The sequence below is a fragment of the Aegilops tauschii genome, chromosome 6 (genome assembly GCF_002575655.3).
Source record: "Aegilops tauschii subsp. strangulata cultivar AL8/78 chromosome 6, Aet v6.0, whole genome shotgun sequence".
Classification (NCBI taxonomy): domain Eukaryota; kingdom Viridiplantae; phylum Streptophyta; class Magnoliopsida; order Poales; family Poaceae; genus Aegilops; species Aegilops tauschii.
In genome coordinates this window covers 491,966,000-491,982,969 of record NC_053040.3, presented here as the reverse complement: position 1 = coordinate 491,982,969, position 16,970 = coordinate 491,966,000, and the positions used below count along the sequence as shown (strand labels likewise).

Genomic DNA, 16,970 nt, shown 5'->3' with positions numbered 1-16,970 from the left:
CCATAAGCTCTAAGACTCACAAAGATAACCAAACAAGAACCAAGAAACATGATGCAAGGATGCAATGGTTTGAGCTCTCGATGAACGATACGATCAAGCTACTCACTTGAGAGCCCCCCTTGATAGTACGGCTATCGATCCTATAACCGGTCTCCCAACTACCACCATGAGACCGGTAAAATAGAAAACCTATCAAGGGCAAACCTTTGCCTTGCACATGGTCCACTTGAGCTAGATGATGACGATCTTGACTCCCTCAAGTTGGACCACCTTTCTTGATTGCGTTGGCTCGATGAAGACTAGATGATTACTCCCCCATAGTCCACTATGGGTGAGCCACTCTTCGGCACATCTTCACAAGTCCATTGTCACCACAATGGACGGCAAGCTTCAAGCACTTGATCTCTTCGTGATGCTCCACTTGAACTTGCACACGGCAATCTTGATGACGATCACCACTTGATGTCATCCTCTCCATGGGTTGAGTGATATCTTCCTCTTGACGCAAGCCCATGAACACGTACCTAACCCCACATAGAACTCTCACATAGACCATGGGTTAGTACACAAAGCACAATGGACAATGCTTACCATACCATGGGATCACTTGATCCCTCTCGGTACATCTTCTACGCTTTGTGAGTTGATCAACTTGATTCACTCTTGACTTAGTCTTGATCAACCTAGAATCTTTCCAACTCTCTTCATTTGGATGATGTCTTGAAGGTAAACATGAATGATCACACAATCTTCTTCTTCAAGACATGCTTGCAATAAGCTCAACTCTCACATGACCAAACTTTGGATAATTCCTTAATAGCACCTTGGTCAACACAAACTCTCCTTGAAACCAACACATGTACTCCAAGAAAAGCCTATGGACAAAACCTTCAAATATAACTCAAGGAAACCATTAGTCCATAGAGATTGTCGTCAATTACCAAAACCAAACATGGGGGCACCACATGTTCTTTCAAGTTAGTAGGAAACCTGGTTTAGCATACGTATTCAAATAGGACAACAAAATAGAAGAAAAAGAAAACATTCACTTCTAACAAAAGCAAGTCATCATCGAGTTTCAACATCGTCATGAGATTATAAGGCAACATCAAGTTTATTGAGTTCAAGGGACCACAAAAGATCATCACTTTACATTAAGCTCAGTTCTACGAGCGTGAACATGAGAGCAATGACAAAGAGTTGGAACATAATAAAGAAGAAAAAGGCAGACACAATGACAATATAGATGTTAAATCTACGAAGCTATAGTTATTAGTCATACTGAAAAGTAGCTCCATTCAATTGCCTTGTCGATCAACCTCATACGCTGTACTTCACATGAACCCGATGCAAATAGTCCGGGAAATACATGGCATAGAATGATTCTGTATAGACTTGTGATTTCCTACCTTAGATTTTTAAAGCTTATTATGGAGAGTGAGCGATGGTTTCCCCCTTTCAATTTTGAAGGCGAAGAAACACATTTGATACTCTCTGATCCCTCCCGCCTTGACAAAGTCTGACAAATTGCTTTTTTTTGTGTTCCTCTTATGCGCCAAACCTGTCTCGTAACATCTCCAACGCTGAGACTGACCATCATGTCCTCGACTGGTTCATTGAGATGGTTCTTCTGATTATTTTTTGTTAAGTGGCAGGAGAAGTGCTGGAAAAGGAAACATCAATTGATCAGAGCCGGGTACTATGATACTCTACTTGTAAGAGGTCGCATATTTAAGGTCCTTACCATCCTTAGTCCAGGAGTGACCAGTGTCTTATTCATCCCACAAACATAATACTTGATGAGAGGGCTGGTTGAACCAATGTAAAGCACGGCTTGCCACGCATTGCCTGCATAAGCGGTGGGCAACTGGAAATGAATAATTAAGTTGAAGATTGACACATTTCAAATAGTGTATGCATATTGCATAGGCAACTAAAATGATATATGCACATGGATATAAGCATGTAAATATTTTATTTACGATAAGGTAAAATTGTATATTCATAGCTCAACTTGAGATGCTGCAGTTCATAACTCATAGGGAGAGAAGTAATTACTGAGATTACCTAGGTAGAAGTTCAAAGTGGCATGCAACACAAATCGAGATAATGTAGCAAAGTCGACATCGAGCTGAAATATTTGGATAAGTATATTCTGAACTCATCAGTTCCTCCCGGGTAGCACAAAATTTTAAACAACAAAAAATAACATACCCTGAAGCAACCGTGAAGTCAGATGTCATAAATCCCTGACCTTGTGCAATTGTTATGACAACAAGCAGGGTATAGAAACTTTTGTCATAATGTCCGGATGAAATGACCTGATTTATCTGTAGCGTCTTCCATAACCACAGTGGCAGTCCTTGCAGCAGGGGCAGGCGTCCCTCAGCAACATGCACGGGAGCACACACAACGGATGCGGATGATGCAGACATGAGCACCGCCACTGCGCACTGCGGTCAACCTAGAGGAAAGGGATGATGCGACGACAAATGAGATGAGCAAACTTAATAATCCCTTACTATTGCAAAAAATGTATACATTTCTATTAAATAGGAGGAACATCCAATTCCACCACGAAAGGAAAAGAGATAGATTCAGTTACATAATATGGCAGTGGGCGTAATCAAAAGATCAGTTAAAGGATGACATACTGATAAAATGACCTAATGATCATAGTAATCAACACAACGGAGTTCTTGGACTGTCTTCAGTTCGAACTAATCATGACTGCTGCTGGAAGCCTCTCTTTAGCAAGTTGAAGATAAAAAATTGTTCAAAAAACCGCATTTACCAAATATCAAGGATCGACACTTGCCAGTTTGAGTGCACCAAGTCAAAATTAATTAGTTATAGCTTGTTATACCATGTGATGTCTGGACCAAATATCGATGAGTAAATGGAAGAAAAAAACTACCTGACAATGCAATTACATACATGTATAGGAATGGTTTAATACAACACATTTAAATAACTGATATATTGAGCTAATCATTACTAATATGTTTTCACGTGAGTACTTTATGTTGGGAGAAATCTAAAGTGCAAAACTGAAAAGCTAGCTTTGGTATTTGCTATAATAATGGACCTATCAAGCATCAATCCTATTTAGATGCATTCTCTCCCAATAAAAAAAGTGGTGTAAGAAAAAATGCAGTGTGCATAAACTGGGCAGAATGTGTAATTGGCCAACAACTACTTCGAGATAGTACTAACTTGTTTAGACAGACATCTTAATAACATTAAACCAAAAACTATTTCTCCTGTTTTAACGTACTGTGAAAATATATACTCACAAGAAATTAAGTTGTGTATAGCTGTTATACCAACTGAAAAAATGATGCCTTGGTATAAACTATGCAAGCCAGATTTGATATCACAAATCACTTAGGCCAAGCTTGGCAGCGAATATTTTTTCAAAATCATGGTAAGCCAAAATCAGAGTATTATAACGCCTGGACAATGAATACTTTGGTTAATCTTAAAACGGAATTACTACAATGGCTAGGCAAGGAATAGTTCAGTTTTTTAGAACGGTGGATTTCTCAATTCAGTTATAAGAGAAGGTCGATAACTCTTCTTAAAATGCCGAAAAGACTACAGCGCTATATATGCTATGTTGTATGAGTGTTGTGTATTTGTTGATGCCAAACACATCAAGGTATTTATAACATATTATGTTTTACTTCAATTGCAAATTATTATACTGAAAGACTAGAATTGCATAAAGCATGGTGAATAAGACATCACCAATAAGTAACTATTTCAAGTCATTTCTTTCAACACCCAACTCTATCGCTGAAAATACAAAGTGATTTGTGTATATATTGGAAAGAAAACAGCCACAAATATCTAAATGAATCTCGTCTTAGATATGTCAAACAGATTGGTAAAAAATAATGTGCTTCAAAAACTTCAGTAGGCTAATTCTGAACTGTTTCTCGAAAGTGTATAAAACCAACATGAAGAAGTCCAAACATATGGAGCAAATTAGCCCGAAACGAAAATGAATCCTTAAATCAAAGCATGTGGGTTCAGTTCGAAATGGTCGAGTTCATTTTGAATAAAAACAAAAGTAAATCAGAAAATAGGATAGCCCAAGACACATACAGATTATAACAATTGATTTATTTTTCATCTAGAACAATTGAAAGAGCACATGACTGTTTGAAATAGCTTCTAGATAGGTGGAATTTTAATTGGTCTAGCTCAAGTTTTCAGCAAAGAACAGTGTAAGCTGCATAAATATTCAGTGGTATAGATTCTGCAGATCAATTATAGGACCTGAATTAGACTGCATGCTAATCGAATTAGCTTATCAAGAATGTCAGCATGCTTTCTTGGTTGATGTAAAAAATGGAGAAGTTAAATCACACTAACAGTACATTTATGCAATATAGGATCTGAATCAGAATTCTATGTTTAAACTAACAACAGGACAAAGCGGAGGGATTTGTTTTCACTCTACCAGGACACACCCCTATGATAAAGCGGAGGGTAGAACCTATGATATAAACACAATGGAGACACATCATGAACAATCACTTCATATCAATCTCTCTCTCACTCTCTCTCTCTCTCTCTCCCTCTCCCCCTCTCTCTCTGCATAATTCATACGACAAATCTGCCTAAAAGTTGCAGTAAGAAAAATTCATACGACAAGCAATTGATTCATACAACAATGGAGTCACGAAAGTTTCAGCAAGAAAATTGGATGGGCGTGGACAAGAAGAGCATAGCATGAGAGGGAGAGGGAGCAGAGAGATACCTTTCATGGCGTCCAGTAGGGTTGGAGCAGCGGCGACCCGGAGAAGTGAAGCGATGGTGTTCCCTTGCTTGTGTCTGCGCGCATTAGGGGGTGAGGGAGGGAGGGGAGCGGCCAAATCAAAACAAGCAAGCAGAGGGGGAGGGGGTAGAAGAGGGACCTTGCATTCTCATTCTGTGGTTTGGAGCCCCATGTCCATTTCCATGGAGAAGAAGCACATGGTTGCCCGTGCCGGTGCCGTGGTTGTTTATCATTTATATGAGAAAAACATAGCATACTTCAGGTTTATGTGAACATCTACAGATTTTTTTCCACAATAAGAGTTCAACAAGCTACCACCTTCAACCTCCTAATTTATCAGAGAACATCATTTGTTAGTTTTGAGAAACCAGGAAAAGCAAAGAAACATTAGGCACATTTGAATAAACATGTCAACAAAATGAGTGATATAGATAGAAAAACAGCAAAAAGAAATTCAGTAAAAAGAAACGCATGTATAGTCGATCAATATGTATTTCTAAAACTGATATATTATCTTGATAACATGTTTATTTTCTATCCAATGCTTGATTGTAGCATAAAATTACACCATGGTAAATTTGGAGAAAGACCAAGCTTCAGTTTCAGGCTTTAACCACTTGGTCACAAATTTCAGAAAAAGTAAAGACGACAGCCCAGTGGTCATGAGATGAATTGTGCCTACTAGTTCAGAAACATCAATACACCTAAACAGAGGAACTTACTTTACCGATGCAACTGGCCCACATTGGTTCGTGTGCGAAGACCGCGTTTGTCCAGTCCTTGATCTTGTCTGCAAATAAAACGATCATCTCAGCCTATACCTTTCAGGTGACAAGATATTCTATACAAAGTCTGCACGCATTGGTCGCCCAAAACAGGAATGGAAACCACCTCCACCGTCGACGAGTATGAAACCACCTCCACGCACCCACAATGTCACTCTAGTTGTTTCTCTATTAAAATGTGAACCATCCAAAGATAACTTTTATTAAATCTTGCAGTGCAAATAGCAAAAGAGATGAACATCAGTGCATTATTAAACATAAGAGATGCATGTCAGTGCATTAGTACCCAAACTAAAATTAAAACTGCACTTGTTACATGCTGCACTGTTTTAAGTGAAAAGAGAAACATGATACTATCTAAGCCACTTCCTTTCGATTCCTCATGCCACTTCCTTCTAAGGTATAAACTGTACTAAAAGGAATAGATAAAACAATGTACATATATGATTGTGCATAATATCGGGGATACAGAATGAAACCGCACCGTCTCATGTTTTGCATGTAAATACATTGCCTGCACTAAAAGGAAGATAGAACAATGTGCATACATGAATGGTGTCGGTGGTTGTGCTGGTACGTGGTTCCACTTTGCCACCAGATGACTCATCGAGACCAACGACAAGTCCAGTAGTAGAAGTAGAATAAGGGACACGAATGTCACAGACAATAAGGCTGCAATTGGGTTTGCCATGATGACTACCCCATACCATATCCCCTTTCTCTTGCAGAATGCCACTAACAGAACAATACCCTTGATTTTAAATTCCCAAATTGGATTGAACACTATGAGTAAACTGATGAGAGAGACCCCCATGGCAGTCACAGGAGCAACTGATACTAACATCATATAGGTACCAGGTGCATAGGCAATTATGAAGCATGCTAACACCTTTCAAAAGTGCACTTCCTGCTCCGAAGGAATAGTGTGGGATCTCCAGAAAAGATGAGAGAAACTGTACCCATGGTTGAGAAAGCAAAGGCAATTGTGTACAGACGGAATAATCATAGTGCTGATTGCTGGAGAGCAGAAAAATAACACTGATTAAAGTCAGAAGAGGCTAAAACAAAACATGGTAAATTAATTGAGTAGAGAGGAGAAATTTGACCTTGAATTCGTACAGGGCGGCAAGTGCATATTGCAGCATATATAGTATAGCCCTTTCTCGAGAGGCCGGACCAAGTATCCATGGACGAATGAAACTACTTTTGTTGCCTTTTCTAGATCAGAGCATTGGATGGATTCTTCTCGAAGAAAAAGGAGATCACAATGTTGTGACCTGAACTCAACAACATTGGGGTAGGAGCCGAGTAGATGGCGCACTGAAACTACAACCAAACCCCCAATAGGAGTCGTGTAAAAAATAATCAGAAGTTACATTACTGAAAAAGTAAAACATATGTTTTCTTGTTTTGATCTTACACTGGAGATCATAATATAACAACACAATTATTTTACTTTCTCAACAGAATCATCTTTGATGAAAATGTCTATGCTTAAAGAACAATCTAATTACCCTTATAGCCCGCCCATGTGTCGCTGCATATTAAAAAACTGCAACTTTGGTATGTCAAGCTCGAGGCACCATCCTGCTTGACAACGCTTAGCCCAGAACTCACAACGCAGCCTCCACAGTCCACACTGAACCACGACAAGGCAACTAAGGATTATCCATGAGAGGTTCTAGACCGTTTCCTATGAATGAGTCTCTCTAGCCAATGGTAACATATACACCTAACTATCCAGAACAAAGCAACTAATTTTATGAATATGTATGATGCCAGTCAGCCATGCTCTAGTCTGTACCAAGCTATCTATACGAAAACTTGCAATCACACAAGATAGAAACCAATCATCTGCGAAACTTGAACCCACGAACCACGAGGAAGAGAATTCATTGCGGGGGGCGTCGAAACCTCGAGGGAATCTATGAGGCGCACGAGCAAGAACCCATAATGGACGCGAATTCGAAGAATGTTCTAGAGGCAGGATCCGTGCTCACCTTGGGCGCGGCGGTGGATGAGGAATCCTGGACGATTTGGTCGATGAGGAGGAGATGGACGAGCACTTCGTCGTTGCTGAACCACGCTGCCCCTCGAGCAGAAGCGCGCGCCAGATCGATGCAGCACCAGCGCCGTTGGGGGTCAGCCTCGATCCGCGGGGCCGTCACCACCAACACGCCAACGGGGACGCGCCGCTCCCGCCCGGCCCTGCAGACCGCCGGCTCGGAGGATTCGATCCGGTGAGGGACGAATCCACACAGGAGAGAGGGTGAGGGGATTGAGAGAGGGTTAGGGCCGGTGGAGATGGGGAGAGGGCGCACCACGGCAAGGGGGCGCGGGGACGGCGGCGGCGGCAGCTCTCCCTCGCGTGAAGAGGAGAGAAGCCGATTGGGGAGCGTTGGGCTTTTATACCTTGTGGAGAAATTTTGAAAATGCCCTCGGCGGGGTATGGGAATTACGGCGGTGGCATGAGATCTTTTCGGTGGAGAGCAGACTATTCATTGCAGCAGTGTTTTCACTTTGATCCTACGGCCCATATCTTCCCAGAGCGAGATCCAACGGCCGGAAATCCATCAAGGGAACGCAACGAACGGCCGGATTCGTCTGAGCTCTGAGGAGGCTCGGGAGCTCCCTAGATACTTATTCCTGGATAGGCGACTGCATCGAGAGGGGCATGGTGGTCATGGAGTTCATCAGGACTGGTGAGCAGAAGGCAGACATCCTGACAAAGGCTCTTGGTCACGTCCGACTCCAACAGTTGCGCGACAATGTCGGGATCATCAACATCCGACCTGTCCGACAGGGTTGAGGGGGGAGATTGTGGGTTTCATCCCTGTCTTCAAGGAACAACACCAAAACTTAGATGGTAAGTAAGTTAGGCAGGAAGTAGACTGGTGCAACGAACTTGACCGGAAGTATGGAAGGGACTTGACCGGAAGTTGCATTAGTTGTGCAAGTATGTAGTAGTTTCTAGTGTAGATAGGAATGCGCTATGTATATTCGTGGTAGTAGTCACGTAAGTGACATTCCCCGGTTCTATAAAGGACATGTATCTGTTCGCACATGAACACCTCACCGTGTACCTTCAACACCGAGGGTGATGCACCACAGCTCACATCGAAGAAGACCCGTCCAGACGTGCGGTACACAAGCAATCCGGTGGTTGCTTTTGAGGACCCGAATCCCCACATGCCCGAGAGGGTCCTCGTCTGGATGTACCGCAGCTATGGGTTGCCCTAGGTCGGTTTTGCCCGCCCCTAGAGCGTCGAGGATCGCTGGCCCTCAACAAAAAAACGAACGTAGAATGAGAGAGAAGGAACAAGGGAGAGATGTAAAAACTATGGTAAAAAGTGGTAGAGGGTTTTGATTGTGTGTTGTTCAATCAGCTGTCATCTCTTACATATACATGAGGCGCCGGAATGCCCGAAACTTCTGACCTAAAACTATATCAAGTAGCCCTCTCTTGCACTGCACCTACAGGTCGCATATCGATTCGGATCGCGATGGTCCAAAAAGCAAAGTTGTAGATCTTGAAACGGAGAAAAAATCGTCTGTTGAAAATGTTTTCACCCGTGGTCGTCTTGAGGTTCAATTTGGTTCAGCAAATGTGCAAATAATGTTGAAACTCCAGTTTTTGAGGTGCACTGCATGCAAACTTTCTGTTTTGCCGGAACCTCCTCGGAAGTTTTGCCCTGAACTTCCGGGCTCAAAATACATTAAGTAGGTCCCTTTGAAGCTCCGTGCAAGTTGCATATGACCTCGGATAGCGATGACTCCAAAAGAGAATAAGCTCGAAGAGGTCAACAAAAGTCATGTTGTACAATTCATCATCGAAGTCATCTTAAGGGAGAAAATTGGCTTGCAAAATGGTAAAGTATAACCTTGACAGAACTTCAGCAGCACACTGTTTTGGCTCTCGAGATTGCATATGACCTTCGATGAAGATGACTCGAACATCAAAGTTGGTCTTTTCAATGACACGGAAATTTCATATGTTCAAAACTGTTTCATTTGAGGCAATTTTAATAATATTTTTTCTTCCGTGCCAAAATCTGACGTCAACAATACTCATCTTCTAAAAAATCACTACATATGGGTGTGCGTGTGTTATACTGGGTGTGTGCAACGGCTTATTTTTGGGCTTCTTCTACTAGTATACAAGAGAGTTAGTCATTAGTTCAGAGATAACATCGTACATTCACACATTTATACTGAAATTTTTTATTTCATCATAACACTTCCTGCCACCAAATGTATGTCATTCTTACAATTTCAAGTGAGACAGTGGGGAAAAACATCACAACAGTTTTTATAAACTAGAAAAAGTATTTTGCAGTTTATTTAACTTTTTTTGGTTTACATTGTTCCTTCAGCAAAGAAAGTCATTATAGTTAATTGTACCACAAAAAATATTGAATATATCACATTAGCCCACATATTAGTTCATGCACCTCAGTATATTATATGATGTGTTTGTATGGGTCTTTTCCATAGTATCTTTATTTATCTAAAGAACTTGGTCGAGTGCTTTAGATTGTATGCACTACATTTGGGATGAACTTGATACAATATTCAAGAGTGTACGAGATGCTAACAAGTAGTTTATCCATTAGTAAGAGAGTAATTTATTCTATAGTAAAGAAACAAGTCGCTTATCACTGAATAACCGCTCTATGCAATAGTGGTGTATCCAGCAGGGTGGTATAAAAGCATCTCCAATAGAAGGTGTACATGCAAAAATAACTAACTTTTACATCATGAATGCCTAAAACGATGCTCCACCAGATGATGTAGATGCAAAAAAGAATTACATCACCTCCTCCAGGTGAAGCAAAATACAACACTTGGAAATGCAAATTTGCATCTCCAGCTCCCTGGTGATGTAAAAGGTAAGCCGCGTGCCAACCGTCCAACCGCCGCTTCATTCCATTTCCACCTACCACACGACCGCTTCCTCTCTGTCGCCGCATTTCCACCGCCTTGCCGCCAGATCCGGCCGCTCCACCACCCCCGCCGCTGCCTGCCACCAAATCGGTTGCTTTTTCACCTCTGAATCGCCACCGACTGATTTGCGCTCCCCCCGGCGCCCCTAGATTCGATTTGCACACCCGCCGCCGCTTTTCCGCTGCCATACTCGAGCTTCTTGCGCCGCACAGCTGCCGCCCTGCCACCATCAATCGCCACCTTGCCGCTGCTCGGTTCACAACCGCGCAGCCGCCATGCCGCCGAAGAAGATCTCGAGGAGAAAGACCGGCTTCTTAGGGGTGCGGAAGAAGCCATCCGAAAACTTCAGCGTGGAGTTCCAGTGCGATGGCCATTGCAACTGGGTCGGCACGTTCGACTCCGTCGACAAGGTGGCGCGTGCATACTGCATTGCCGTGTGGCATTTCGGTCGGCCGAGGCATGAAATGAACTCCCCGGAGATCGTGACTTAGGTCGGCACGGAGCTAATCAGGCCGAAGAATATTAACATTCAGTGGATGGACGAGAAGAACGAGGAGAAGAAGAGGAAGAAGAAGCCGGTGATTCTCTTTGCTCCCAGTGATTGTGATGAGGCGGCGATGGCAAGTTTCACACGGGAGGATCCAGAGTACTTCGAGGACGAGCACGAGTTCTATTGGAAGCACGAGGCCGAGTAGAAGAAGAAGGCGGTGAAGGAGGATGAGGCTAGCCCCTCCACGTTGGTCCCCGTCGAGTCTTTCTCGTCGGACTGGGGTGACTCGAAGGAAGGGTGCGATGACCCAACAAGGAGGAGTTCTGGGAGCAGTTCAAGAGCTCCAATGAGGAATTGTTTTATGTTTGATGTAGTTGAAGTAGTTATTGGAACTTGTAGTTGGCGTAGTAGTAGTTGATGGATGTAGTAGTTTGAACTATGTTTAATTATCTTTTAGTTAGAACTATGTTTAATTATGTTTAGTTTAGAAGTATGATTGATTCAAATGAACTTGCTATGTTTGAATTATGTTTGAAATGATGTAATAGTTGAACTTTTTTACATCTTCAAATACATCATGTGTTGCAGTTGGAGTTTTACATCATCTTGGAGATGGGACTTTTTTGAAGATGTAAAAAGCACTTTTTGATTATGCAAATTATACAACACCTACTTTTACATCTCCAAATATACATCTTCTATTGGAGATGCTCTACAATGAAAAAGGGAAGCGCTAACATAAATTTATATTTTTCAGAAAAAATGCTTTTCCAATGCTATACATGCTAACGGAAAATTTCAGGGTGGTCAACCACCCTGTCCACCCATAGCTACAACTGCCCACTACTATTGCTCGTTGTTCGTACTCGTTTTATGGCCAAATATATTCATTGATCTTGGGAATAAAATAGTCTTGCATCGAAACATATGTGCTTCATACTTGGTATGGAAATCATATTGTCTGTCGTCATTCTATAGCATATTGAAAAATACCTAGTTGCCTCCCTCTATAAAAACAATGGACATATGTCTCTCTACTCGCTCCCGGCGAGGCCATGGGCCCCGTATTCCTTGACCTACCACTTTGGCGGCGGGAGGGGTTGGGTACCTTGGATCTATATTACGAGGTTGTAATTGGGTCTCTTAGGATTATAAATTCGTTTCCAGTTGCAATGGTGGTGCCATGCAGATCAAGAACAAGGTTTTCCTGACTGTTGGTCCAACTCATGAGCGGTGCAAAGGAGGGTGGTGGATCGTTTGGTAGCTAGAGTGGTGGATATGGGTGTATCCTTTTGTTATGCATGGGGTCTCCCAAGGTTTCTTCTAGCAGATTGGACGTTGTCGCTTCGTGTCCTCGTCCTCTTCCTCCTTCTCCAATCGGTGATGTTCGGCTAGCTTGTGAGGTTAGCTTCCTAGGATCTATCTAGCGAGATTTGGGGTGATCATCAAGCCGTCTTTGTCGGCTTCTTCTTCGAGACAACGGTCTATGTTTGAAACTGTTGTCATTGGCGCTTTCTAGCTCCGACTGTTGAGTTCAGCCCATTGTGTAGCCAACGTTTCCCTAATTTTGACGGTGTTTTGGAGGTCTGGAGACGGCATCGAACTTCGCTCACAACGCGTTGTCATTGAGTGAAGGAGGGAAATGTAGTCAATTTCTCCAAGGACCCAGTCTAAAATTAACTTTTAATTTCTATAAATATGGCTTTGTAAGTGTTACAAAGAAATAAAGAAAGTAATCACAATTGTTCAGCACACGCATAGGTGTATCAAAATTCAAAGGCCTAGTGTTCAGTTTTTGGCCACCTTTTCGCATAAACTGAAAGTTGGCATATTGGTCAGCGCACGCGGCGTAATATGGTTTGCACGAGGTCTCTCCCGTTTGCATGAAAAGGCCAGGATAACAATATTCACTTATTGGTGTGGTAGTAGCTAGCAGCTCCTCCCTCATTTTTCGTTTGTTGGGCCCATCTCAGTTTAAAATTTTCAAGTTTTTTAGTCTCACCTTTATTTTTCCCTACAAGTAAAAGTCTCACATTTATTTCTTTTAGTTGCATGTTTATATTTTAAAGCACATTAAATTGATGCATGAAAATTAAAAAGGTAACATGCAACTTTACTGGCATTTTTATTAACATTTCTGCCATGTTTGGTGTATGCATGTGAGAGAGAGTGTACACTGGCATTTTACCAAGAACAAAAATATAGGTCCTCACTACCACAATACCCAAAAAAATGCGGCGCATACAACAACCAGCGCTCCCGTGAACATTTCCACTGTCTCACTGCGGCTCGACTAGGCGTCGGCTGATTCCTGCAATAGACGTTGTCATCGATGCTCCCGCTGTAGACCCGAGCTCCACCGCCATTCCTTCTGCTCATGACATTCGTCGTGACTCCGTGATTGCGTTGAAAATCGGCACGCCTATTCAAGCCACTCCCAGCCCTGCCGCCCTACCGCCGCCTCCTGGTCGGCCACCGCCGGCGCGATCACCACCAAGGCGTGGCTCTCGGCTGAGCTCTTAATGCTCATGCATCGCGACACAGTCGGTCTTGCCCACTCTCCTGACTCACCTCCATTCCTACCGTCTCTTCGTACACCTTCCCTAGGCATCAGTGGCCATCTCCAGTGTGGTGATCTCCGCCGACAAAAATAAAGCTCGGTGCCCGCTATGTGTTCGGCGAAATTCCTACAAGGTTTTTTTTTTGCTATTTCTTGCGATCTCGGGCTTGTTCAAATGGAAAATGTTCTATTATATAGATGAGTTGGTGTGGTTTTGATCTCATATGATGTCTCCTGCTCCAAGGGGGAACATGAGTGAGATGAAAATGAGGACATTGCCATGATCATGTTGATCGGCATGGAGAAAAACAAGTGGCCGAAACAAGGCGGTGCCATTGTGAGCCGTGAGGTGATTTGTAAGAGGGTAGACAACCATAATAGGCTTATGCACTTTCGGGTTGAAGTACAATTAGGTTAAATTTTGGATTGTTGATTGATGAACTATATAATAATTAAGTATTGTTTCTATTTATTTGTATGGGATTTATTTGACATGAGTCTCATATTACTTAGGGCATTACATATGCAGAAATATGTGTGGTAAAAATAGAAATTGAAACTTAGATATCCAGTTTTTAGGTCTGCTATAAAATCAGAAAAAAAAATAGCTACCTAAATAGCTACCCAAGTTTCTAGTACTACGGGTAGGATTCCCCCTACGAGAGGGTGTTGTTGTCTCACAAGGTTTGTGACCATCTTTGCTTATTGGTCTATTGGAGTTGGTCGGTGATTCTGATGCTTGATTGACCACTCTTGTGCTGAGGAGGTGGCAGAGCTCGCTTAGGATTACCCCAACCTCATGTTGCTCCGACATGCATAGCTCTCGTCATTCAATTGGATGTCCCTGGCACAGTACTTATCAACTAAACCAACTGGGATTACTGACATCACTCCAATGTTCTCCACTTATTCCCTAGTCAGTCGAAAAATCATTTGTTAGAGCTCGCTGAGATATGATGAACTTTAGATCAACTTATCTGCGATCAATGATTATGTACTCTATCTATCACATTCCTGCTGATGTCAACTTAAGGGGCACTCCTATCTGCTTCCTTATCTACCATTTGATCCTATTAGTCTTCCAAAGTACATACTTATTAATCAATATGGATGGTGTAACTATTTTCTAGGTCATGAGCCCGCTAAATGAATTGGTATCACCATTTATACCAATCTTTTTACTTCATCACAACAATTCGTGACATACAACTATATGTTGATCCTTATTGATACATTTAGTAATATATTTTGCTATATTTTTTATTTTAGCTATCTATTACTAGCGGAATTAACTATGGCATCACTCATATATACATTAAGTTACACAAATTTTATATATCCGTAATGATCGTATTAGAAATATAATACTTTTGCAGTTTTTTGGTCTAACTTCGGTTGTTTATAAAAAACAATTACGGTGGTTTTCACGTTAAAATTGAGAATACAAAAAGTACCACATAAGTCCACAAATTAATTTATACACCTTAATATATTATGTTGTGTTTTGTATGCATCATTTCAATATCATTCATAGTTATCTATAGAACTTGTTCGACTGCTATTGATTGTATATATCAAGATTTGGTGTAACTAAATACTCCCTCCATTCCTAAATATAAGATCTTTTAGAGATTTCACTATAGACTACATACAGAGTAGAACTGAGTGAATCTACACTCTAAAGTATGTCTATATACATCCGGGTATAGTCCATAATTGAATCTCTAAAAGGTCTTATATTTAGGAATGGAGGGAGTACATGATTCTAGAGTGTACACGATGTCAATAAGTAGTTTATCCTTTAGTACCTCCTCCCTCTCCTCTCGTACGACGTCGGTGCTCGGTTCTTGGTCAAATATACATGTATTGATCTTGGGAATCAGTAGTTAAGTATCGTAATATATATGATTTCTACCTGGTATGGAAATCATATTGTTCGTAGCATGCATATGTATGTCAAATCCAGTGGTTCTATTGTTTTTCTTTATTAATTGTATGAAAATCTAAACAAGCGGATGTTAGCGTATTAGTATCCGCACCACGACACAATCTAGTTTGTGCAGGAAGCTTCTAGTTTGCCTAAACAGGCTAGGAGATGGCTAGTGATTGCAAACAAAGCAAGTTGCTAGGTGCACACAACAAGAGATAAGCGAAATCACAAAGTTCACAAAGAAAATACCAGCATGGTGACAACATTGGATTAAAAGTTAATTCACAAATAAAACCTGTTAGCCTAAATATTTACCAGATTTGCAATTGGTTTTTATTGTCGTTTTCATGTCAGGTTGGCTTCCAAACTAGATCCCTCACATAGGCATATTTTGACAAGCTTTTCTTAGGCTCCCCATGATATGTTTCAAACATATCCATAACTTTTGTTATTTTGATGCTATATTTATAACATATAAACATACTTTTGGCGGCTTGTTATATTATGTTTAGTGTACTAACATATTAATTCAATGTCAAGTGTCGATTGTTGTTTTCTAGTGTTTTAATGCACACAAAATATGATATTTCTAGGGACAGAAAAAATAAAATATGGGGATGTTTTCTATACCAGAGAGCCCCATGGGCTAGTAGGCCACCTGGAAGAGGCTCACCAAGCCTCCACATAGCCTCCTCCCATGGCTTATGACTTGTCAATGAGCCCCTACCGCATTGGAGGTAGGGAGCTCTCCAGGTGACATCCTTTTCCCGCAAACTTCTCCCCAGTTTTCTTTTGCATTTTTTGGATTTATGGGTCTCCGAAATAAAATAAAACGGTGGCAAGACTCATATTTCAGCATCTAGAACACTACTTTCCAAGGATAGATCCTATCTCCAGGGGACTCTTTCCCCCCAGGGTCCATGATGGACACCAAGAACCAGAGGGGAAGCTTCTCCCACCTAGGTAGAAGGCCAAGGAAGAAGAAGAAGGGAGATCTCTTCCAATCTCTATCGACGGCACCAGAAAGATGCTGGGAACTATTCTCACTGCCATTGTCTCCATCGAAAACCACCATCTCCATCGCCCACCTCCCTCTCAAAAGTGGTCCACTTAACTACAAAGCTTTGTAATCCCCTACTTAAAGATGGTGTTTGATGTGATGAATTTGTATCCAAAGATTTATTGCACTTTCGTTATGTCTGAGTAGATTTATTTTGTCTTATTGCTTTGGTGATCTATTACGAGTGATATGAGTTGTATGTTATGATATGGTGTTGTATCTTAGATCACAGTTTAGTTCTAATAATATGTTGATGTGAATATGCATAGGGCGACCGGAGTGACAAATATTATGGTGCCTGGGTGTACAAGTCAAAGCATATGGGGTAAAGAGGACCCATGGTGATTAATGTCATGGTTGTATTTTATCTTAAGTTCAAAGTATTTACAGATGCTTGCTAAGCACTTCAATCAAA

General features: G+C 41.5%; 1 protein-coding gene and 2 long non-coding RNA genes across 3 annotated transcripts; 1 reads left to right on the top strand and 2 right to left on the bottom strand.

The window, feature by feature from the left end:
• Window positions 1-513: 513 nt before the first annotated feature.
• Window positions 514-5,183, bottom strand: LOC120966015 (uncharacterized). Its single transcript, XR_012188284.1, has 6 exons — window positions 4,926-5,183; window positions 4,769-4,842; window positions 2,322-2,464; window positions 2,068-2,131; window positions 1,745-1,848; window positions 514-1,663 (listed from the first exon to the last, which is right to left on the bottom strand). It is a non-coding gene; the product is annotated as an uncharacterized lncRNA (long non-coding RNA).
• Window positions 5,184-5,677: 494 nt separating this feature from the next.
• LOC120966014 (uncharacterized) lies at window positions 5,678-7,635 on the bottom strand. The gene is made up of 4 exons (XR_005758969.2): window positions 7,572-7,635; window positions 6,678-6,897; window positions 6,120-6,588; window positions 5,678-5,739 (listed from the first exon to the last, which is right to left on the bottom strand). It is a non-coding gene; the product is annotated as an uncharacterized lncRNA (long non-coding RNA).
• Window positions 7,636-10,790: 3,155 nt separating this feature from the next.
• On the top strand, window positions 10,791-11,210 carry LOC109776156 (ethylene-responsive transcription factor ERF109-like). The gene is made up of 2 exons (XM_020334820.1): window positions 10,791-10,997; window positions 11,049-11,210. The coding sequence occupies exons 1-2, from the start codon at window positions 10,791-10,793 to the stop codon at window positions 11,208-11,210; spliced, it is 369 nt and encodes a 122-aa protein (XP_020190409.1).
• Window positions 11,211-16,970: the final 5,760 nt, after the last annotated feature.

Coding starts and splice junctions, on each gene's coding strand:
- LOC109776156 (XM_020334820.1), top strand. CDS start 10,791: ATGCCGCCGAAGAAGATCTCGAGGAGAAAGACCGGCTTCTTAGGGGTG. Junction 10,998..11,048: donor AAATGAACTCCCCGGAGATC/GTGACTTAGGTC, acceptor ATTAACATTCAG/TGGATGGACGAGAAGAACGA.